The sequence below is a fragment of the Bison bison genome, unplaced genomic scaffold (genome assembly GCF_000754665.1).
Source record: "Bison bison bison isolate TAMUID 2011002044 unplaced genomic scaffold, Bison_UMD1.0 scf7180017864525, whole genome shotgun sequence".
NCBI lineage: Eukaryota > Metazoa > Chordata > Mammalia > Artiodactyla > Bovidae > Bison > Bison bison.
In genome coordinates, this window is record NW_011495076.1 from 739,954 (window position 1) to 764,490 (window position 24,537).

Here is a 24,537-nt window from a genome sequence, read left to right on the forward strand (position 1 = left end):
GCACACCCCACGTGGACCAGACAGTTGAGGGATGGACTGTCCAGTGGGGAGCTCTCTGACATCAACTGAGTTGGAAGAGTCAGTGGAGGCCAGAGGAGAGCCGTTTGTGATAATGATGAAGTGGTCGAGAAAAAGATGGCTGGGAATAACTGAAGCACTAGCTAGAGCAGTGTCAAACACCCAGGTGGGGGTTTAGTAAATATTATTCACTAATGATGGTGTGCTGATATCATTTAACCTGGTGGACAGAATGCCCAGGGGAATGTTGACGGCCTTCAAGTATGTGGGAAGAAATATGATGTTGAAAGGACAGAGAGGAGTACAAATCTCAAAGTTGCAACATATCCTCAGCTCCAGCTTCTCCGCCGGCTGCTCTCTGCTTCTTGCTCACTTTCAGAATGCGCTCCAAGGTGGTTCTGGGGTCTTGGCTTCCCTGCTTCTTGGCCAGTGCCTGCCTGTGAGCGCAAGCCACTTCCCTAGATCCCTGAGTCCTATTTATCCTGACGTAGATGAGATCACTCATACTCCCAGCTCTGAGCCATGTTTGTTAGGATCAGAAATTGAAAGCAGGGTTTGACTATGGGCTCTGTTCTTTCCAGGGATTTGATTTTAGATCTTAGTTCAACTGAGAAGAAAAACCTAAAATGGCGGGTTTCCTTTTCCTTTTCAAGTCCTAGGGTTTAATGTTCTCTTACTCCCAAACTCATCTCTAACACTTGCCTAGCATTTGGTTACTGGTCTCTGTTGGGTCCTAGCTCCCTTAGGACACAGGTTCTAGACCTTTTCCTTGGTGTTCTTAGATCTTCTAGGCAATCAGCATTTTCCTGAGCTAGAGTCTGTTCCCTCGGAGAAGTAGCTTGGCAGGCATGGTAGTTATTAGCACTAGGGTAAGGAGTGGCTGGAGAAGGCAATGGCACCCCACTCCAGTACTCTTGCCTGGAAAATCCCATGGACAGAGGAGCCTGCTGGGATGCAGTGCACGGGGTCGCTAAGAGTCGGACATGACTGAGCGACTTCACTTTCACTTTTCACTTTCATGCATTGAAGACGGAAATGGCAACCCACTCCAGTGTTCTTGCCTGGAGAATCCCAGGGATGGGGGAGCCTGGTGGGCTGCCATCTATGGGGTCGCACAGAGTCGGACACAACTGAAGTGCCTTAGCAGCAAGCAGCAGCAAGGAGTGGCCAGCAGTAGCTCTCTCATGAGCCTTAAATAGCCACACTGACAGCTGTGCTGAGGCATCTTGGTTGGTAGGTATCTGACATAGTGGCAGGGGCTGAGAGAAAGTGACCTCTGGTGGTCACTGGGGTAATATAATAGTCTGAACCAGTGATCTTATACGGTCGTGGGCCTTAGTGCCTGAGGGGTGTGTGTGTGTGTGCACATGCATGTGTGTATAAAGACTCACACATATAGAGTTCTCTATGGGTTTATAAGAATTATGTTGATTTGGCTACTCTTTCTTAGACCTTTTTATCCTGGGTCTTCCTTATCTTGTTGAACTTTATATATTGGAGGGCCCCAGGATTTGATCAAAACATTCTCTCTGTTTATACTCCTTCCCTAGGTGATTTTTATATAAATTCATGGCTTAAAAACATCTATATGCTGAAAGTTCCCACATTTGTGATCCCAGCTCCCTTACCCCTCAAGGCATGCATGCATGCTAGGTTGCTTCAATCACATCCAACACTTTGCTACCCTGTGGACTGTGGCCTGCCAGGCTCCTCTGTCCATGGGATTCTCCAGGCAAGAATACTGGAGTGGGCTGCCATGCCCTCCTCCAGGGGATCTTCCTGATCTTCCCAGGGGATCTTCCTGACCCAGGGATTGAACCTGCATCTCTGCAACTCCTGCATTGCAGGTGGATTCTTTTACCGCTGAGCCACTGGGAAAGCCCTGACCCCTCAAGGGTAGGCTTATAAATTCAAATGCCTACTCGGCCTCTCCACGTAGATGCTAGGAAGCATCTCAGACTTAAAATGGCCCAAGCAGAGATTTCATTTTCCACCTCTCCTCCAAATCCCGTTTCTTCCAGCCCGCAGTATCAGTTGCACTGGTCCATCTTTTCAGGGATCAACCATGATGTCCTGAGTTCATTTTTCTCTTATATCATATGTTCGATCTACTAGCATATCTTGATGGCAAAACCTTGACAATGTATCTGATAATTCCTATCTTCATGATCACTTTTGCCTCTGGACAATACATTATCAGGCAGTGGCCATTGAAACGTATACATCCAATTATTTTTGACCTATTTACAAAAATTCCCCCAGTGATTTCTCATCTGACTTGGACTGCAGTCTGAAGTCTAACTACAAGGCCTGCAGGATCTGCCTTCTGATGCTGTCCCTGACTCTACCTCCCAGAGCATCCTCCTCTTTTGGTCTGCTACTCTTGCATGATCTCCAGCTCCCTCTTAACAAGGGTGTCTGCTCTTTCCCGTCCCCGGAACACACTTATCCAATATATTTGTTGTTGTTGTTCAGTCACTAAGTCCTGTCTGACTCTTTTGCAACCCCATGGACTGTAGCCCTCCAGGCTCCCCTGTCCATGGGATTCTCCAGCAAGAATACTGGAGCAGGTTGCCATTTCCTTCTCCAGGGGATCTTCTTGACCGAGGGACCCAACCCCATCTCCTGCATTGGCAGGCGATTCTTTAGCACTGAGCCACCAGGGAAGTCCCATCCAATATAGTTACACATTCTCATTTCTTCATTCTGGCCTCTGGAGAAATGCTTTCTTATTTGAGGGCCTTTTTTTCTGACCCCTCACCTCTGAAGTACACAGCCTGTCATTCTGTTCCCTTGTCCTGCTTCGTTTTCTCCATAGCCTCATCAGTGTCCCTTGTATCTCGAACATCTTTGTTTCCTGAAGGTCTCCCTACTAGAATGTCAGCTCTGGAGGCTGTGGACTCTCCCAGTCACGCTATATCCCAGGGCCTGGGCCACTGCTGGCCCCTCCAGCGCTGGTCCCCTCCAAAGCATACCAGTTGGATGACTAAGTATATGCCGTGTTTAATTTATTTAAATTTAATTTTTTGGTTCAATTAAATTGAATTAATTAGTTTTTAATTAATTCAATTAGTTGTCTTTAATCTTTTGATTTAGTAATTTGAAGATAAAACTCATTCTCTTCCTCAAGGATAAGTTATGTATTTTCCTTTCCACTCTAAACTCTGCTTTTTCTATATTGACAGCTTGCCATATTCATGGCTCACGTTACTCCATGTATCAAGTCAGATGGTGGGGAAATTGTACCAATACACAGACAAAGCTGAAAAGCTATCTCCAATGAACCAACTAAAATCATAGTAAAATAAGCAATAATAACTGGAAAATAAAATGTGTGCTTTAGAGAAGTGGTTTTAAAAATAAGTATTACTGCTCATGGGCTTCCCCAGTGGCTCAGTGCTAAAGAATCTACCTGCAATGTAGGAGATGCAGGGGATGCGAGTTCAGTCCCTCCCTGGAACAAGAAAAGATCTCCTGGAAGAGGTCATGACAACTCATGCCTGTATTCTTGCCTGGAGAGTCCCATGGACAGAAGAGCCTGGCAGGCTGCAGGGTTGCAAAGAGTCAGACACGACTGAAGTGACTGAGCACGGCACACAGTGTGTTACTGCTTATTCTTGGTGACATAATAATGATTGGTTTTGGAATGTAAATTAAAATTCAGTATGTTGGTATTTTACAATTTACTTAAAACATATGATGGAAGAAAGACTAGCAAAGGGTGTTAAACTTTACAGTTTCATAGAGCAAGAGAAAAGTGGCAAAGGATTTCCCATAATATGCATAAGATGGGCTGCTTTTCTGTTGGTGGTGCCCAGCCATATTGCTGCACCTACTTTGGAGGGCACTGGAATGGCATCATTGAAGGAGATTCCTTTTGTGGGTTGTCAGATCCCAAGGGTCTAATATAGGTAGATCGAATTGTCTCAGTGAGAGAATTGTATAACAAAACTTTTTGGAGGCTCATTCAGGGGCGCACGTACGGTCTGAAGAACCAGGAGGGTTAGAATGATCTCTGGGGCTTTATGGCAATGGAGTTAGGTTGAAACAGACCTTTGCCTCTTCTGAACTAACTCATGACTGCCCTGCATCCACTCATGTTGCAACATGTGAGGTGCTTCTGCCATGTTTGTGCTCTGGCCCCTCTCCCTCTTGGACTGGAATCTCTTCCAGGGCAAAGGATGGATCTGATTCATATGTTCTGTTCTCAGCAAAAACCTGGCACAGTGCCTGGCCCACCACAGGGGCTCAACAATATCTGTTAAACAAACTCATGCATTTTCAGTCAGATAGGTTTGAATTTGTGGAGCCAACATTTAGCCTGCAGAAAAAACCCAAGTTTGTGGCCACGATGTCACATTTTCTAAAGGCCGTTTGTCTTCTGTTGACATTTTTGTCTTATTTTAGATGTTAAAGCTTCAGAGAAGCTGTCTTAAGATGAAATCCTTAAGAGAAACCAGTGACGAAGGGAAATAATCATGGCCAATCATTTCTTTTTTAAAATGAAGCATGCGTCGTGAGTCCTTTTAGCAACAAGTTTATGTTAATGGTGTTTTATGGGTGACCAGTCACTTTTATTTCTTCATAACACCTTAATCAGAAATGGATTATATGCAAAATTGGCATTCATTGATTGTTTCATGAGTTTGAAAGTGGAAGCCAGTGAATTACAATTACATTCTAAACCAATGAAATAAATCTGTGGCTTCTCCAGTTCTTTCTGACATCTGCATGTGGCCCTTGGGGAAGACTTGGTGACGAGAACAGGCTGTTAATGGCCCTGGTGAATGAGTCAGACCATCCCCAGCTCACATGCTTGCTTTCGGATGAGGGATGCTGTCTGAGACTCACTTTCTCCGTTTTGTGAATTTCCATCTGGCCAGAGGGCTCCTGTCCCCTTGTTGCTCTGCCTGACACTCCTCGGGCTAACTGGACACCCTCTGCCCTCAGCACCAGAGTGAATATAGTCCAGGAGCAAGGATGTTTCCAGCACCTGACACATCAGACAGCCTTCACCGTTATCCGCAGGCAGGACGGCAGGAACGAGCTCTAACGCCTGCTATCCCAGGGGTCCCTTTGAAAGCCTCTGTGATTGCTGGTGGTCAAGGTCAATTGTACAGATGTCTTTAAAAGTGTCTCACTAGTGACCAGAAAGTTACTTTGTCAAGATGACAGATGGGCTGTGAGCAGTTCCTCTGCCCTGCCTGTTCCCTGTGATGTCAGCTCCATTTACTTGTCAAGGTTAGGTATTTTTGTAGCTCCCCCAGCATGTGGACTTTCATGGGCAACCTGTGGAAAATCTTCTGTTCTCTGCTGTGAAAAATCAGCTCGGTGGCTTGCTGTTGACCCACAGGAATGAGGGGCAAATGCGGACCTGGTGAGTCCCACTCACTGTGGTCAGAAGATGCAGGCAGAGATACCTGCTGAAAGAGGGTGACAGCCCTCCAAAGCTGGTCTTGAGAAGTGGTTTGTCACCACCAAACACCCTGGCAGGACACGGCCGGGGCCTAAGACATTCATTCACTCAGTTTCCATGTTTTGGATGTGTTCACTCTCCATTGCCCAGACAATCATCTATGTGTACAATTAAAAGGGTCCCTTGAGTTTGCAGTTTCTTTAGGTAGCCAGGGAGCCCAGCTTGTTATATTGTGGCGAGTAAGAAAGGGGGCTGCTGAAATAATATCTCCGGGTAGCCTTCCTTAACACCATATCAAGAGCTTTCCCATGGAAGTGACTCCGATTTTCTTGTTGTCTTTAACTCCTGAACCCTCACACCTTGCTTCCTCCAGTGCCCCTGCTGGCCTAGGCAGCACCTGGTCCCAAGACTGAGAAGCCTGGCTAATGCCTCTGATGATGCCCTCTGATGAAGATCCCACTGGTCGTTGGGGTTGGACGCCCCATCTTCTTGCTAGTTCAAAAGAACTCACCAAAAAGGCATAAAAATATTCTTAGAATCTCACTCCCCTCCCTTTTTTTGTGTTTTAGGAGAGGTAGTCAGAGAAAAAGCTCATTTATTACTTGTCATGTGCTGAAGGGCGCCTGTAATGTAAAATAGTCAAAGATACTGGGAAAGGCAACTGGGCCACTTGTGCACAAGACTGTGTCCTTTGCAGCCTCTGTTCCCCTTATACCTGGGAAGCGATGAGTTCTTCCCATAGTGGCAGTCTGTGGATGCTTTCTCTGCAGCCCCAACTTCATCCTGCATCCCAGCTGTTTGAATCCCTTTTGATTCTGAGGAGAAAAAGGTAAACTCAGGAATTGTTGCTGTCGTTCAGTCTCCAAGTCATGTCCGACTCTTTGCGACCCCATGGACTGCAGCACGCCAGGCCTCCTTGTCTCTCACCATCTCCCAGAGTTTGCCCAAGTTCATGTCCATTAAATAGGTGATGCCATCCAGCCATCTCATCCTCTAATGCCCCCCTCTGCTTCTGCCTTCAATCTTTCTCAGCATCAGGATCTTTTCTAGTGAATCAGCTCTTGACATCAGGTGGCCAAAGTATTGAAACTTCAGCTTCAGCATCAGTCTTTCCAATGAATATTCAGGGTTTATTTCCTTTAAGATTGACTGGTTTGGTCTCCTTTCTGCCCAAGGGACTTTCAGGAGTCTTCTCCGGCACCATTTTTCTAAAGCATCAATTCTTTGGCCCTCTGCCTTCTTTATGGTCCAACTCTCACATCTGTACGTGACTACCGGAAAGACCATAGCTTTGACTAGACAGACCTTTGTCAGCAAAGTGATGTCTTTCCTTTTTAATACACTATCTAAAATTTGACATAGATTTATCATTTGACTTGGGAATGTGAACCACATAAAGGATGCTGACAATCACTCCTTTAAGGTCACATGCCTGGCTCCTGTTCTCTGGTAGAAGAGGATGCAGTCAGTCCACCCTCTGATTTTCCAGTCTGCTTTTAGGAGCCTGAGTGGTGTCCCAGAGCTGCATCTGTGACAGGGTGCCCTGCACTCAGTCACTGGCTGCTTTGTGCTCAGTCCATTCCAGTTACATTAATGTGGTGCTGCCAGCAGATCCCTTGCTTATACGATGTACAGTCTAATAAAAACCAGGCAGTGCTACTTTCTTTGGGCTACTATTTTTATTTGGTGGTTATTTCTTTTGTCTTCTGCCTTCTCTAATGCTTTGGTTCTATTTCAAAATATGATTAAACAGAATGAGAAGCTGTTTGACACTGCCCTGTTTTAAATCAGAGCTGTACTTGAGTGGCTGGGACAGTCTAATGGCCTGTTCCTCTTTGTTCTGAGAGGTCCTTGAAAAGGTGCCCCCCCACCCCACAAAAAAGCCAGACCTAACTCTTTAAAAAGCTTAGGACCCCCAAACAATCCCCCCAACAAACTAAAGCCCATTAAAATAGAATTGAAATGTTAGGTAAGTTAAATATAAAAAGGGCCTCCTTATTAATCCCCCGCTGCTTCTGCTGGCACGTGTCATATTTTCAAGGTACAGTATCAGGAGAATACTGTCATTTTGTGATGTATTAGGGCCATATATCATCAGAACATCGTCCTGGTAGAGGATATGGGCACTAAAAGACACGATTCTGGCCAGACAGAACAACAGGGGGTCTTACTTCTTTTCTCCAGCCCCTTGCACCCCCTATGCCTTTTTCTTTAATCTCCCTCTGTTTTGTGTTGCAGAGAAGTGAATTTCTTCATGGGATATGACTTGTTGCAAAATAATCGGGGGGCCCCAGTGGACTTCATAAAGTCTTTTAAATGGCTGGGCTTCAAGGGCAGCTTTGTTCAGAGTTTGAGCCGTTAGCTGGGCCGGGGAAGGCCGCCTTTGCCAGGGTCCAGGTCTCTGGGGTAAAGGCTTGCTGAGCCTAGACTAGAGGCAGAAAGAATAACACTCCCAGATGGAGTGCAATGAATGGTGAGATGTTTTGCAGGATGCTTTCACATTAAGTCTCCAAAACTATATTCTTACAAGATGCTTTCACGTAAAGACTCCAAAAGTATGGCTATGGGATGCTGCCAGCCTCCTGGGAGAGGAACACTCTGTCCCCGTGCTCCCAAATCATGAAAGAAACCAGAGGACTTGGAGGATTTTGGTCCAGGCTCTGGTCTGACTTGCAAATGACAGGACACTGAGAGACTGACACTTGTTTTGAGTTTTTAAGTCAGAGACTTAATCTATTTTTTCTAAAAGGCACTATTTTTACTCTTGTGTTCAAAACAGAATCATAAACTAAGGTTTGTAATGGTCTTAAAATGGGGAAGTGCTTAACGACGGCACGCATTTAAATGTGTTGGCTGCAAGGAAGAGATGGCTCATCTTAACCTCTAAACCAGGCAAGCTGGTATAGCGATGAAATCACCGACTCTGATTTCAGCGAGACCTGGGTTTGACTCTCTGCTGCAGCTATGTAGAGCTGGGTGAGCCTTTTAACCTCTCTGAATATACACAACTACATATAAAATGGATAACTAAGGAGAACCTATTGTATAGCAGAGGGAACTCTATTCAATGCTCTGTGGTGAACTAATTGGGAAGGAAATTGAAAATAGTGGATATATGTATACGGATGACTGATTCACTTTGCTGTACAGCCAGAAACTAACACAACATTGTAAAGTAACTGCATTCCAATAAGAACTAATAAAAAATAACCTCTCTGAGCCCCAGCTTTACCCATAAAATATGGGTAAATCAGTGCATTCTTTAGGTTTGTTGTGAGGGTTAAAAAGGACATAATACACAAAGCATGTTCAGCACAATCTAGCAAATAATAGATTTTCTATAAATGTCAGGCGCTATTATTCTTAATAGTTCAGCAACCTGCCTGGAAAACTATTACTGCCACTTCATAGAATTTTGTTAGAGATAGGTCAGCTCTGGCTTTTGATAGTGAAGGCATTTGCAAAAGTGGTGGGTGTTGGGGCATTCAGAAAAATCTGGAAATGTTACTTTACATTAACAGCAAGGGCCATTGACACCCCTCACCTCTACTGACCTTGGATGTGTCCAGCGTCTTCTACTGACCTCGCTCAGTTGGGAAAGAGAAATGTTGGGAAACCATTCTCTTGGCTGGGAAGTTTGGTTCATTTTCCCTATTGAACACACTTTCTTCACCTTAAAAATGGTTGTGTCGGTGTGTTTTCAAAGTTCACTGAGCTGAGAAACATGGCCTGCAGCCCTGGGGCCTCGTACTTGTACACTGAGGCTTTGGAGTGGACCGATTTGCCTTTTTTTTTCCCTCCTCTTAGCTCTTTTGGTGCAAGAGTTATGGAGAAGTCAGTTGTACTGTCAGTAACAAAGAACAAGCAAGTCCAAGCTTAATTAAAATAATAAATCATCGATCAAGTTTACTACTGCCATTGGCAACCACTGAGCTATCTCAGTCTCCCTCACCTTCCACTGATTCTTTTCTGAGAGATTAAGAACAGATTTCATCCAGAGGAGTCCGGCTGGAGCAGGTACAAACTTGTGTTGTCTCCTCTCGGAGGCTCATGCTAGCTTGCAGGATTTCCCCAGATTGTATGTTCTGGAGAGGGAATCACTTCACTTTTTCAATGATCAAAACCAGGTGTCAATGATACCTATCCCCCCTGGGTCTTTTCTTTCAGTTTCTGTCTGTAACTCTGCATTCTAGAACTGTAATTTTTGCAGTTAGGTATGTTTATTTGAGTTTTGACCCATCTCTTCTATGGCATCTTTTTAACAGGGCAGGGGACCTCACATGTCCGACCCAGGTGGCCTGACTTTCCAGAAAATTTCCAGACTCACTCAACTACATACTAATCTAGTCCTAAACTCTCAACAGTCATGTAGGAGCTAACCTAATTTTAATATGATACACTCGTAAAGTTTAATGCTGTGCCTTAGCAACTAACCTCCCTGGCTGGCCCCTTAATCCCAGTCTGGGAACCAGGTTTTCTTCCCAATTTCACTGCTAGCTAGCTCTTCGAGGGGCCTGAGACACTTAACTTCATTGTGTGCTATTCCTCCGTCTGCAAATCTTAGGAAACCTGTGAGGATGAATGAAATAATGTCTGCAGAGCTCTTCAGAAGAAAAGTGCTATGTAAACACGAAGTATTATTCTTCTGTTTATGAGACGTTTTATAACATTGCCTAGGAGAAATTGTGACCGGTGTACAAAAGTACCGTAAGATTCCTTGTTGCTTCTTGTGGGGCTGAAATTGGGTTACAATGGGGCACTTCAAGGAAAAGTTGACCTCTTTGACTACATGTGCGTGAAGACTTGGAATTCCAAGGAGAATACATGCGCTCATGTTGGATCACCTTCTTCCTTGGGAAACTTGACAGAAGACGTCTGTATCCCTCAAAAAAATTTCCTCTGTGAGCGATTTTAAGACTCTCAAATAGTGAAACACTACTGTTTGTGCACTTCAAACAAGTTCTCTAATAAAGAGGATTTGATTAAGGGTCCAAGTGTCTTATTTGCGCTCACCATCCGTGATGGCTTTTGAGTCAAGGTGGAGTTCTCTTCTGTGATTCTCACTTGGGGCCAGAGGTTACACTGCAGTGCTGTGTGATCCTGCTCAGGTCTGGTGTCTTGTTTCCTCCAGATTTCTGGAGCATAGAAAGGAAGCTTGCTACATGGTTTCTTTCTCCCTCCCACAGCACTGGGTCCAGTGGCACATGGACCATATCTTTGGTTTGGCTACTTTAGAACTGCCACTCTTCTCCTTCTCCAAGTCACTGTCCTAGACATATGTGCCCTGACTGGAGCTGATGACAGAGGGAACGCCTTAGTCAGAATCAGTATGAACCTAGCCCCATAGATATCTGTATTTTAATAGGGGCTCCATCCCTCCCTAAATAAGGCTACAGTGATGAAATGACAGAGCATGTGCACACATGCAGGGTAAGGGCAGGGTAGTCTGGCGGGGACAGACTCCAGACTCCACTGAGAGCAGAGGACACTTACTACCTGTGGGATAAGGCAGCCAGTGGAAAGGGAGTCCTGAAGGCACGGCTTTGTGTATTCCCCTTCTCACCAGAGAGGCTGACTTGGAAACCAGTGTTTTTGTCTTTTGGTAGTCTGGAGAGTTTCTAATTTAGGAAAGAAAATTCTACCTATTTATCCCCTCTAATGATACTACCTGGCCCATGTACCTTATTGACATATTTTGTTGTTCATTTGGGGCAGAAAAAAATATTACAACTTCACAGCCTTCCTGATTTTCTGAAAAAGGATCTGGCACTTAGAATTTGTGAGTTCGCCAAATGACAGCTGTTTGCCTCCAAGGCAGGCTTTGCTTTCATAGAAGACAAGAATGGAGGGAAAAATCACACCATCTTCTAGATGCCACCTTCTAGGTCTGCCACCTTCCTAATATAGCTAATCACAGGGAGGATCAGCAGGCAAGGCACCCAGTATTTTCATTTTCCTTCTTATTTCAAGAAATGTGTGTTGCCATTTCATAGTCTAGAAATACAGCATCTGCCAGTTGACATTTCTCCCGGATTGTTCTATCATATCAGCTGCTGTGTTTTCTTCTCCAGATTTTTATTTCATTATTATTTTTAAATATAAATGAAAGATCAGGTAATACTTTCCATAGTCCATAATAGGATTGGGACTGGAAGAATCTTAGAAAAAAAAATATCTTCAAGACTTTGGCTTGAAATAAAAAGCATCTCAAAAACTTTTTTTTTCTCGTTGAGAAAAGCAAACAGGAAATTCTCACCATGGCGATTTGCTGTCTTCTCTAACCTCCTGTCTCCCCACCCAGCCCAAATCACTGAGAGATGATTTCCCTCCACACCAGACACTGAAAAATGCTCAGGAGGCACTGGCAGGTTTCCTGGCCACATTTCTAAGCCCAGGGTACTCTGTGCTGCCATCTAGTGGCACATCTTAGACACAGCAAGCCAGCTGGGGGAGTCCTGTATGAACTTGGCTGTGGCCAGAGCTGTGGTTTGGCTTGCATCCTTATAGAGCTTTGTTGCCAGCCATGTAATTTTTTTTCCTTTTTACTCCTTATGCCCCTCTTTAATGTTGTTTGTTGGCACTTCATTTCATGTGCCTCCAGAGGCTGTTTTGAGTTTTGATATATTCGGTCTTTCCAAAAGAAGGCATTAATGCAAACAGATGCCTTTGACAACAGGTAAATGACAGGCTTGCTGACCCTAGAAAGTGGAAAACATGGGGAGACAGAGATTGAGAATGAGAAATGTGATGAGGTTGATTATCCTTAGGCATGGGCTAGGTTGGGTTTTTAAAAATCTGACATTTTCCTCCAGTGCATTTTTACCACCATTTCTGTGGCGTAGATTTGGGAAGAGTCAAATTCAAGCTGAAATCTTGGGGAAGATTTACTTGGAGATATGAGCCTAGCCATCAGCGATGTGATAGGCACAGATAACTATCCATGTCCAAAATAGTGCATCTTTCTTTGTTATCAGAAAGAAGCTGGTGTTTGTGGACCTTCTCATGGTTGGTGATGATAAAGCACCTTGGAGTTATTCAGCTCTTGTCAGTGCGCTCACTTCACGTTTGTGGAACCACCTGCAAGGCACCAGTCTCCCCTGGGGCCTTGGAACTGTGATGTTCTTTAGTTCTTGTTAGTATCCTGAATGCCTGGGAAATAGTTGGTGCAGCATTTAAGTGCATGCCTTCAAACAGGTAATGCATCATGTTTGGATCTTCTCAAAGTCATTTTAATGGCTAACCTTTCCAGATAAAACCGAAGATACAAATGCTCACCACACTTTCATTAGCATAAGTGCTAATATAGTGCTTCTCTCCAGTCCCCTGGGAGTTGCAGAGCCTGTCAAGGCGCTCCCAGGGTCTAATTCGAAAATGAATCCAGACTGTCATCTCCTCCCTTTATGAATGAGCAGAATCCCTGAGAGTCCCAGAACTCCACACTCTCCAACTCACCCATCACCTCTCCCCTAGAGTGAGGTACATGGAGCCTGGGGATGGGTGGGCCCCGCCATCCCAACAGCTCTATTTCTACACGGTCTTGTTGTCTCAGTACCCTGATGGCTTTGCAAGGCCACTGAAGCATGGGAATAATGAGCCTACCCCAACCAATGTTCCATACGATGTTACAGAAAAACTTGAATGAAATTTTGGGCCAAACCAATATTCCAGATCTGCCTTTTGTGGGGCTTGGGCAAGCTGACTAACTCTGGTTCCTTAGCTATAAAATGGGGATGATGTGGATTTTTTTTGTGAAATAATGCATATGCAACTCTTAGCACAGAGCCTGATGCATAGAAAGTGTTCGGTAAGCATGAATCAGTAACAGAAAACATTTCTTGAATGAAAAAAGGAACTGAATGAGCCGTGATCTTGAGTAAGAGCAGAGCACACTTGGTGCACATGTGGTGAGGTGGCCAATGGAAAGGGAGTCTTGAAGGTACGTCTTTGTGTGTGTACCCCTTCTTACCAGAGCAGCTGGCTTGAAGACCAGTGTTTTTGTCCTTTGGCAAAATCAGGGAAAGCAAAGTGAGTGGTCTTAATTAACCTGTGCTTGAATTTACTCTGTAGCTGCTGGACTCAATTAAGGGGATGGAGGAATCAGCCTTTCACCAGTGATTCTCTGAAGTTTTTCTTTGTTTCTTGGAGGGCCTGGGAATCTGAGCTTGTGCTCCGCATCCACGCAACCAGACAACAGGGAAATGATCAGATCTGGCAGCTCTGTACCAACATGACCCTTGGTAGAAAATAAAAACCTCCCAAGTGTTATCAGAAGTGGGGAAAAACTCACTAAACCTACAGCTAAGGTTAAGGTTTGTTCTGTGTGTGTGTGTGTACACAAAAAATTCCAGATGTGAATCTACAAACCATCTGGTTGAAATAACTTTTGTGCTGAACTGTAATTACAAGCTATTTATTATGGATCTTGGATCTATGGTTTTTGACTGCCTGCTGGGTTTCTAATTTAGCAGAGTTCTGACATGTAAGAGTATGTGTCTTCCTGTTCATTAGATCCCAAATTTTGACTTCACATGCACTCTGACTACCCTTAGAATTTTTCATTCCTTGTGTCTAAGGAGTTTTCCTTTTAGAGAGGAGATGTACTTGGGGGTGCCTTTTCCTTAAGGCAGAAGCCAGGTGTGCTGAATGCATAAAGCTGATTTAACAGATGCTCTGAGGTAATGCCTTGGGTGGGGACATCTGGTATCAAAACTATGGTTTTGTGTAACTGCTCTTTGCGAAACTGAGTCAATGTTCATCATGCCGAGCAGCGTATATACCTGATCAATGTTCTTGATTACTTTGGTGGTGGTTAAAGGGCACTATAATTTTTTAAAAAATATACTCCTTTAGTTTGAAAGGTGACCATAACTATGTATTACATTCGTAATTTAAGAAGAAAGTATGAACATAAATCACAGGGTTGAGACTGACAGTGAATCATGATGCCACCTTTATTATGAAACAGAGAGGGCGAGGGAAGGAGCTTTGCCCGGCTCGGAGCCAGGATATCTGGGTTCAGGTTGGAGTCAGCCATTCACTCTGGGACTGTGGACAGCTCCTGAGCCCACCTGGGTCTTGCAGGCAGGAAGAACACTCTTCTCATGGCAGTGGTTCTCAGCCTGGGCTTCACACTGGAATTATCTGGGGAGCCTGGTCCTGAGAGAAATCAGATCTGAGTTTCAGGGGCTGGGAGACAGTGCCAGGCTTTCTGAAGAACTGCACACGGGTTCTGATTAGCAGCCCAGGGTAAGAATCACTGCCTCATAGTGTTTTAAGGAGTTGGTGAGATTCTCTATGAGAACTCTTATCACATAACAGATGCCAAAAATGGGGAAAGAAAAGGAGACTGGATTACTCAGCTCAACCACACCTTCTGATCAGACACCAATAATCAGTAAATGAGAAAACTAGAAGTCTGTCTACCAGCCTTGCAGGAATGGGTACAATGGTTGAAGACTGATGCTCACTCTTTCAGTGGCCAGGCAGATCCTGGGATGACCCCGTCACAGTGTTTACCATTGGCCTTGGAAATGATGGTCATTTTCTGTGTGTGGCATCCAGTGGGAATGTTTGAGCAACATTGGTTGGGGTGGGCTCATTATTCCCATGCTTCAGTGGCCTTGCCAAGCCATCAGGGTACTGAGACAACAAGACCGTGTAGAAACGGAGCTGTTGGGATGGCGGGGCCCACCCATCCCCAGGCTCCATGTACCTCACTCTAGGGGAGAGGTGATGGGTGAGTTGGAGAGTGTGGAGTTCTGGGACTCTCAGGGATTCTGCTCATTCATAAAGGGAGGAGATGACAGTCTGGATTCATTTTCGAATTAGACCCTGGGAGCGCCTTGACAGGCTCTGCAACTCCCAGGGGACTGGAGAGAAGCACTATATTAGCACTTATGCTAATGAAAGTGTGGTGAGCATTTGTATCTTCGGTTTTATCTGGAAAGGTTAGCCGTTAAAATGACTTTGAGAAGATCCAAACATGATGCATTACCTGTTTGTAGAACAAAATGCATGTGAACCAAAAATACTATGTCACAACAGCAAGGTTGAGACTGTAGCAAGTGTCTACTAAATGATAGGTGTATTTAGTAGACACTTGTTTTATCTTAGCACTGATTTAGAGCTGCAATTTGGTGTATAGGCTGAACTTGGACTCCCAGTCCCCAACATACCATCCCTCCCCACCTACTCTCTCACTCTCTCTCTCACACACACACACACACACTCAAACTCTTATAGACACTCCTTACATCTCTCCTTGGTGCTAGAATAGAACTGGAGAGATCTTCTTTAGTCTCTTGGCTTTGAAGACCACTGGGTACACTTGTGAATCTTCCCAAGGTCTTTGTCAGGGCTGAGTCTCCTGCACATGTCTCCTGCACATGTTCCAAGAGTGTTCATCTCGAGGTAAGAGAGCCGGTCAGTTGCTCCTCTCTAGTCTGTCCCCAAATCAGGCGATGAACGTGGTCATTCCAGCCTTGACTCAGGGTAGGAGGTGGGCCTTGTGCACGTTTGTGAGCTCAATTTTGAAATCCACCTCTACCACTGCAAAGTTACATGATCTTCAGAAAGTAATAGAGCTACTTGGAACAGCAATCTTCCTGTGCATAAATGAGAGAGTGATGATATTTATCTCCCAGGAGTTTAATAAGAATGATTACTCACCTAGCACTTAGTAGACATTTTTCCAGTCCCAGTCTTGTGGAAGTGTTGTGACATAGTATTTTTGGTTTATGTACATCTTGTTCTGCAAACAGGTAATGCATCATGTTTGGATCTTAAAGTCATTTTAACAGCTAACCTTTCTGGATAAAAACAAGATGCAAATACTCACTACACTTTCATTAGCATAAGTGCTAATATAGTACAGCTGTCCCACAGCTATAAAACACTGACGCCTGTGTCTCTGCTTGGCATGGGGAATATTATTTTTTCTCTTACTGAGCCGATTCAATACTCAACTTTGTCATTATTTGAGTTGGAACTTTAGATTGCTGCATTTTAATGCACTCTACTATTAAGGATAGTTGGACGGCCGTGTGCAAATATTTTTGTTCTCACAATGCAGTCCTGGCCCAGGTAGCCCAATGGGCAAAATATGATTTACACAAATATTATCATTTCTATAGTGTGTACCAGAAAGAAATGGTAGAGCAAAAGAAAGCTTCTGTCTCTCAGAGTTTGGTTATCTATGTTAAATTGGCTGGTCAAGAAGGGACTTTCCATCCTGTTCATCTGCCTCTAATCTCAGTCTGTTCCTGGATGGGTATACCCGCTCCAGAAAGAGCAAAATCTCGTTGGCAATCACAGAGTTGTCTCGTGAAGATGAAGGCAAGATAGGAAGAGGGAAGCTGGGAAACGCTCAACTGTGTGCCAGGATTCTGGGGATTCTGTTTGAAGCTGATTTCAAATGTGTCTTTTTTTTTTTTTGCCTAGAACAAGGAAGTGACCTGTAAGAGAGAGAAGTGCCCAGTGTTGTCCAGAGACTGTGCCTTGGCCATCAAGCAGAGGGGAGCCTGTTGCGAGCGGTGCAAAGGTGATTTATGTCTTGGCTGCCTTTTTTTGGCTGTTCCTGCAGGCGTTTTTATTTCTCTTCCTCTCACCTTTCTATTCATTCAGCTTTTGGCTGGGATGCAAGGGGGTGTCAAGAGGGAAGCGAGTGAGTGTTGGGGGGCTGGTGGTAAGGAGGAATCTCCTAGTGGGGGATGAAAGCATAGAGAGCATCTGCATCGTTGGCTTATTTTCTGAGGCAAATTGTTAAAATGTCCTGGAAGAGATGTAAACACGATGCCCCTGCATGTTGATACACACACACACAAACCTGTTTTGTCAAGAAGTTTCAGCACTCAGTTTTTCCAGGCTCTAGCTTGCCCTGCCCACCTCTGCCAGAGGAGTCTTTAAGACCATTTTGTATCATTTTGGCCCCTATTAAAGTTTTTTCTTCTGAATTAAACTGAAGTCCTTCCCTTTGTCTTTGAAACATCCTTAAATATTCTTATTCCACCCCACCCCCACCCTCCGCTCCATCTCCTGTGACTCTCCAGCATGCCCATCTCTCTAGAACCTGTTCTTCCAGCCTTGTTTCTGCCTTCACTCAGGTCTTTCCTCCCAACCTGCCCAGATGCTGCCAGTGCTCAAGGTGCCCCAGCCCCTCATCCATCACATCATAGCTAAGTTTCCATGGCATCAGAAGGCTACACAGACATTTCAGTGACGTGCTTTTTCTCCTTCATTGTCTCGTTTGTGTTCGGTAGATTGTCAGCTCCTCAGGACAAGAACCAGGGGACCTCTGAAAGAGATCTTGATCTGGTGATGATGCCTAGTGTATGTAGTGTGGTCCTGCAGACATCAAAATGAGCACAGTGCTTCAGGATGTGGTTCTGGAGTCACACTGCCAAGTCTGATCCAACAGTCCTGGGTTGCAAAGAGATTTCTCACCCCAAAGATGCATCCTGGGTTGTAGAATGTTCCCCAAAAGTTCAAATCCACTAGGAACCCCAGAATGTGACCTTAATTGGAAATAGGATCTTTGGAGATATAATTAGTTAAGGTCGTGCCGGATTAGGGGTGGCTCCAGATATATTATGCCTGGTGTCTTTATATGAAGAGAAAACAGAGACACACAGAGGAGGTGGCCATGTAATGAGAGAAGCAGGTATGAATGCCTGGGCTGTGTTGCTGAGATTCACATTATTCACTTGCTCTGGGGAGAGAAGCTTAGCATCTGTCTTTTTGAAAAGCTCTTGGGGGATTTAATATGCAGCCTGGGTGGGGACCTCTGAAAGAGATCTTGATTGGGTGATTTCTGCCCTCACAGAAGAGAATGCAATTTTGGAGCAGCAAGAAAGGGTCCCCTTCTGTAGAGCTCTCAAAAGCAGTTCTTTAGAAACCAGGTAAACTAAAGCACCATTTCTAGTGACAACCCCAAGTCTCTATACTCAATTGAGTTTGAACTTTTCAGCACACACTGTTATATGAAGTCCACATGTCAAGAATTAATGCCCAATTGTTTGTGAGTGACTATAATTATAAGAGTAAACTATAATGTTTAAGGCTATAAATAAATGCATGAGGCAGAGGTTGGAGTTGTGTTGCCACAAGTCAAGGAATGTCTCTGGCTACCAAGAGTTGGGAAAAGCCCAGAGGGGTTCATCCCCAGAATCTTCAGATGGAGCATGGTCCTGCCAACACCTTCATTGGAACTTCTAGTCTCTGAAACTGTGAGAGAATACATTTCTGTTGTCTTAAGCTCCCAAGCTTGTGATAATTTGTCACAGCAGCCCGAGAAACTAATACCTCAAGGTTTCCACTTGAGCAAGTAGAGACGTGGAGCCTCTCTCTGCCGCATTCCCTCACCTGTTAAACGAAGATAGCAATTGTGTTGGAGAGGTAGCTAATGGTAAGAAACAAAGTGTTAAGCACAGTGCCTGGCGTGTAAGCATTTCTCAGTATAAATATAGTGGGTACTCTATAAATACCTGATGGACTTGACTATAACAATGTGTTTTCTGAAGCCTTTTGGAATAGGAGTAATCAGTCATTTACTTCTCACCTCTTTCCTATGGAGTTGGGAGTCAGATGTTTTACTCACATGACTTTGGAGAGCTATGGATGCAAGACTTGAAATAGTAATTTCTTAGGAATCTCCCAAGCTGATGGTCAGATAAAGTAGTCACAATTAAGAATACATTGCTGAATTAATGTGTGTCTGATTTACTGTTGATTCCAGTACTCTTGCCTGCAAAATCCCATGGTCGGAGGGGCATGGTGGGCTGCAGTCCATGGGGTCGCTAGGAGTTGGACACGACTGAGCGACTTCACTTTCACTTTTCACTTTCATGCATTGGAGAAGGAAATGGCAACCCACTCCAGTGTTCTTGCTTGGAGAATCCCAGGGACAGAGGAGTCTGGTGGGCTGCCGTCTATGGATGGTCGCACAGAGTCGGACACGACTGAAGCGACTTAGCAGCAGCAGCAGCAGCACCTTAAAGAACCTCTTCCATTTCATTCTCTATCTTTTAACTGCTGATTTGCCAGCTTCATCTTGCAAGGCAGCCTCGGCAGTGAGAGATAATTGGATGCTACAGGGTGGAAGCAGAATGTGTGAAGGGACCATGCCCAAGGCTTTCAGTTTGTCTCTTGTTATCATGGGACAGGGGGCACCTTGGGTTGCTCTAGTGTGTAATCTCCTTTCCTTCTTGTCCTGCTGTTTCCTTTATCATCATTCTTTCTTCCCATCATCCTGATCTTCTAAGGGAGAGGGATAATTTTCCTGAGTATTCATTATTCTCTAGATAAGCCTCCTCAAATGGAACTGGACCCAAGCATAGACCATTGAATTCAGTGTCCTGAGTTCTCCATTTTAAAAGATTAATTTATGTGGCTGTGCCAGGTCTTAGTTGTGGCATGAAGAGTCTCTTTTTAGTTGCAGCATGTGGGGTCTATGTCTCGACCCGGGATTAAACCCAGGGCACAGAATCTTAGCCACAGGGAAGTCCCCCGAGTTCTCATTCTGACAGTAAAGTCAAGGCCTTCTGGGGAGGTCAAAATCCTCAGCCTGTCTCAAGATGGACCTTCCTGATAGAAACTCCTGAGTACATCTGACCTGTCAGGCTCTAGAGGGGGATCTTAAAGATGCCTCCTTTATTTTCTCAATTTCTACTCCATAATACAATGTTTGTCTCCTGGGTTTTAAGAAACACAGTTATATTTGCTCTTAGCTACAGGTGGATTCTTTACCCACTGAAGGTGGATTCTTCAATTAGGCATAGGAAATGCAAGTTCGATCCTTAGGTCAGGAAAGATCCCCTGGAGGAGGGCATGGCAACCCACTCCAGTATTCTTGTCTGGGGAATCCCATGGACAGAGGAGACTGATGGGCTATAGTCCATGGGGTCACAAAGAGTTGGATACAACTGAAGAGACTAAGCACACACACAGTTGGTATCTTACCATCGAATTGTATTATTTCTGTTTTATTTTCTTTTCCCACTTAACATCAGGGGAGGAGGGAATAAAAAGTATTTTCTATAAAACTGAATCTTCTAAGAGATAACAATTGTTATCAATTTATTGTCTTTCCCAGACCTTTTCCAGTTTATTACATATACAAACATTTTTATATATATATGTAATCTTGTATGTGTGGTTTTATTTTATATGTTGTTCAGTCAGTTATGTCCAACCATTTGTGACCCCATGGACTGCAGCACGCCAGGCTTCCCTGTCCTTCATTATCTCCTGGAGTCTGCTCAAACTCATGTCCATTGAGTCAGTGATGCTTCAGTCTTTCCCAGCATCAAAGCTTTTCCAATGAGTCAGTTCTTTCAGATCAGATGGCCAAGGTGTTGGAGATTCAGATTCAGGATCAGTCCTTCCAACGAATATTCAGGATTAATTTGCTTTAGGATTGACTGGTTTGATTTCCTTGCTGTCCAAGGGACTCTCAAGAGTCTTCTCCAATACCACAGTTCAAAAGCATCAGTTCTTCGGTGTTCAGCTTTCTTTGCAGTCTGACTCTCACATCCATACATGACTACTGGAAAAACCATAGCTTTGACTATACAGGCCTTTGTTGGCAAAGTAGCACCTCTGCTTTTTAATACGCTGTCTAGGTATGTCATAGCTTTCCTTCTAAGGAACAAGAGTCTTTTAATTTCATGGTTGCAGTCAACGTCCACAGCGATTTTGGAGCCACAGTGATTTTGAAGAAAATAAACCGTTTCAATTGTTTCCCCATCTATTTGCCATGAAGTGATGGGACCGGATGCCATGATTTTTATTTTTTGAATGTTCAGTTTTAAGCCAGATTTTTTACTCTCCTCTTTGACCTTCATCAAGAGGCTCTTTAGTTCCTCTTCACTTTCTGCCACAAGGATGGTGTTATCTGCATATCTGAGGTTATTGATATTTCTCCCGGCAATCTTGACTCCAGTTTGTGCTTCATCCAGCCCTGGATTTCACATTATGTACTATGCATATAAGTTAAATATGCAGGGTGACGATATACAGCCTTGATGTACTCCTTTCCCAACCAGTCCATTGTTTATATACAAATCTAACTGTTGCTTCTTGACCTGCATACAGATTTCTCAGGAGGCAGGTAAGGTGGGTCTTGTATTCTCATCTCTTGAAGAATTTTCTACAGTTTATTGTAATCCACACAAAGGCTTTAGCGTAGCCAATGAAGCAGAGGTAAATGTTTTTCTGGAATTCTCTTGCTTTTTCTATGATCCAACAGATGTTGGCAATTTCATCTCTGGTTCTTCTTCTGCCTTTTCTAAATCCAGCTTGTACATCTGGAAGTTCTTGGTTCACATACTGTTGGAGCCTAGCTTTGGAGGATTTTGAGCATAAATTTTTACATAAATGAAATTAAATAGTACTTATTCATTTGCTATTTGCTTTGTAAAAATATCTCTACAGCTGTTTTTGCTTTAAAATCTTGCCCATATAGCCACATTGCCCCTACACTGCCCATGTAACCAATTATTTACTTGAGAATGCTACATGCACACTCCTGTCCCAAGTTTTTCCTGTTCTAGATTTTTCCCATATTATAATGGGAATTTTTCTCTCCCTTTCTGTGGTTTTGTGAGAAATGGTATCAAGCTCCTTTTAAAGAACCTAGCTGAGGGCCAGACATTACTTTTATGTTTTTCAATGATATGTAGAAAGCACCGACAATTGTCAACAAATCAAGACTTGAATGATGCTATTTTTGCAAATCTTAACCCAGGGTGATGAACTGCAATTATAGGATCAACTGAATTTAGAATATAGGCTAGATGAAAAAGAGGGGCTATTTTCAGTTCAGTTCAGTTCAGTCATTCAGTTGTGTCCGACTCTTTGCGACCCCATGCATTGCAGCACACCAGGCCTCCCTGTCCATCACCAACTCCTGGAGTTCACTCAAATTCACGTCCATCGAGTCAGTGACGCCATCCAGCCATCTCATCCTCTGTCGTCCCCTTCTCCTCCTGCCCCCAATCCCTCCCAGCATCAGAGTCTTTTCCAATGAGTCAACTCTTCACATGAGGTGGCCAAAGTACTGGAGTTTCAGCTTCAGCATCATTTCTTCCAAAGAACATCCTGGACTGATCTCCTTTAGAATGGACTGGTTGGATCTCCTTGCAGTCCAAGGGACTCTCAAGTCTTCTCCAACACCACAGTTCAAAAGCGTCTATTTTATATGCCTCTTATTTCTTTGTTTTTTTAAAAAAAATTATTTATTTTAATTGGAGGCTAATTACTTTACAATATTGTAGTGGTTTTTGCCATATATTGACATGAATCAGCCATGGGTGTACATGTGTTCCCCATCCTGAACCCCCCTCCCACCTCCCTCCCCATCCCATCTGTCAGGGTCATCCCAGTGCACCGGCCCTGAGCACCCTGTCTTATGCATTGATCCTGGACTGGCGATCTATTTTACATATGATAATACACATGTTTCAATGCTATTCTCTCAAATCATCCCACCGTCGCCTTCTCCCACAGAGTCTAAAAGTCTGCTCTTTACATCTGTGTCTCTTTTGCTGTCTCACATATAGGGTCATCGTTATCATCTTTCTAAATTTCATATATATGCATTAATATACTGTATTGGTGTTTTTCTTTCTAAGTTACTTCACTCTGTATAATAGGCTCCAGTTTCATCCACCTCATTAGAACTGATTCAAATGCATTCTTTTTAATAGCTGAGTAATATTCCATTGTGTATATGTACTGTAGCTTTCTTATCCATTCATCTGCTGATGGACATCTCGGTTGCTTCCATGTCCTGGTTATTGTAAACAGTGTTGTGATGAACATTGGGGTACATGTGTCTCTTTCAATTCTGGTTTCCTTGGTGTGTATGCCCAGCAGTGGGATTGCTGAGTCATATGGGAGCTCTATTTCCAGTTTTTTAAGGAATCTCCATACTGTTCTCTATAGTGGCTGAACTAGTTTGCATTCCCACCAACAGTGTAAGAGGGTTCCCTTTTCTCCACACCCTCTCCAGAATTTATTGTTTGTAGACTTTTTGATGGCAGCCATTCTGACCGTCATGAGATGGTACCTCATTGTGGTTTTGATTTGCATTTCTCTTATAATGAGTGATGTTGAGCATCTTTTCATGTGTTTGTTAGCCATCTGGATGTCTTCTTTGGAGAAATGTCTGTTTAGTTCTTTGGCCAGTTTTTTTATTGGGTCATTTATTTTTCTGGAATTGAGCTGCAGGAGTTGCTTTTATATTTCTGAGATTAATTTTTTGTCAGTTGCTTCATTTGCTATTATTTTCTCCCATTCTGAAGGCTGTCTTTTCACCTTGCTTATATTTCCTTCATTGTGCAAAAGCTTTTAATTTAATTAGGTCCCATTTATTTATTTTTGCTTTTATTTCCAATATTCTGGGAGGTGGGTCATAGAGGATCCTGCTGTGAATTATGTTGGAGAGTGTTTTGCCTATGTTTTCCTCTAGGATTTTTATAGTTTCTGGTCTTATGTTTAGATCTTTAATCCATTTTGAGTTTATTTTTGTGTATGGTGTTAGAAAGTGTTCTAGTTTCATTCTTTTACAAATGGTTGACCAATTTTCCCAGCACCACTTGTTAAAGAGATTGTCTTTTCTCCATTGTATATTTTTGCTTCCTTTGTCAAAGATAGGGTGTCCATAGGTGCATGGATTTATCTCTGGGCTTTCTATTTTTTTCCATTGATCTATTTTTCTGTCTTTGTGCCAGTACCATACTGTCTTGATGACTGTAGCTTTGTAGTATAGTCTGAAGTCAGGCAGGTTGATTCCTACAGTTCCATTCTTCTTTCTCAAGATTGTTTTGGCTATTTGAGGTTTTTTGTATTCCATACAAATTGTGAAATTATTTGGTCTAGTTCTGTGAAAAATACCGTTGGTAGCTTGATAGGAATTGCACTGAATCTATAGATTGCTTTGGGTGGTATACTCATTTTCACTATATTGATTCTTCTAATCCACGAACATGGTATATTTCTCCATCTATTTGTGTCATCTTTGATTTCTTTCATCAGTGTTTTATAGTTTTCTATATATAGGTCTTTTGTTTCTTTAGGTAGATTTATTCCTAAGTATTTTATTCTTT

The 24,537-nt window shown here is 43.5% G+C and overlaps 1 protein-coding gene across 1 annotated transcript in view; it reads left to right on the plus strand.

Annotated features, from left to right (window-relative positions):
- Positions 1-24,537, plus strand: part of BMPER (BMP binding endothelial regulator) — a 252,908-nt gene that overhangs the window by 17,990 nt on the left and 210,381 nt on the right. The window contains exon 3 of the mRNA XM_010831140.1: positions 16,874-16,973. Coding sequence (XP_010829442.1) covers positions 16,874-16,973 — 100 coding nt within the window. The remainder of the gene's footprint in view (positions 1-16,873; positions 16,974-24,537) is intronic.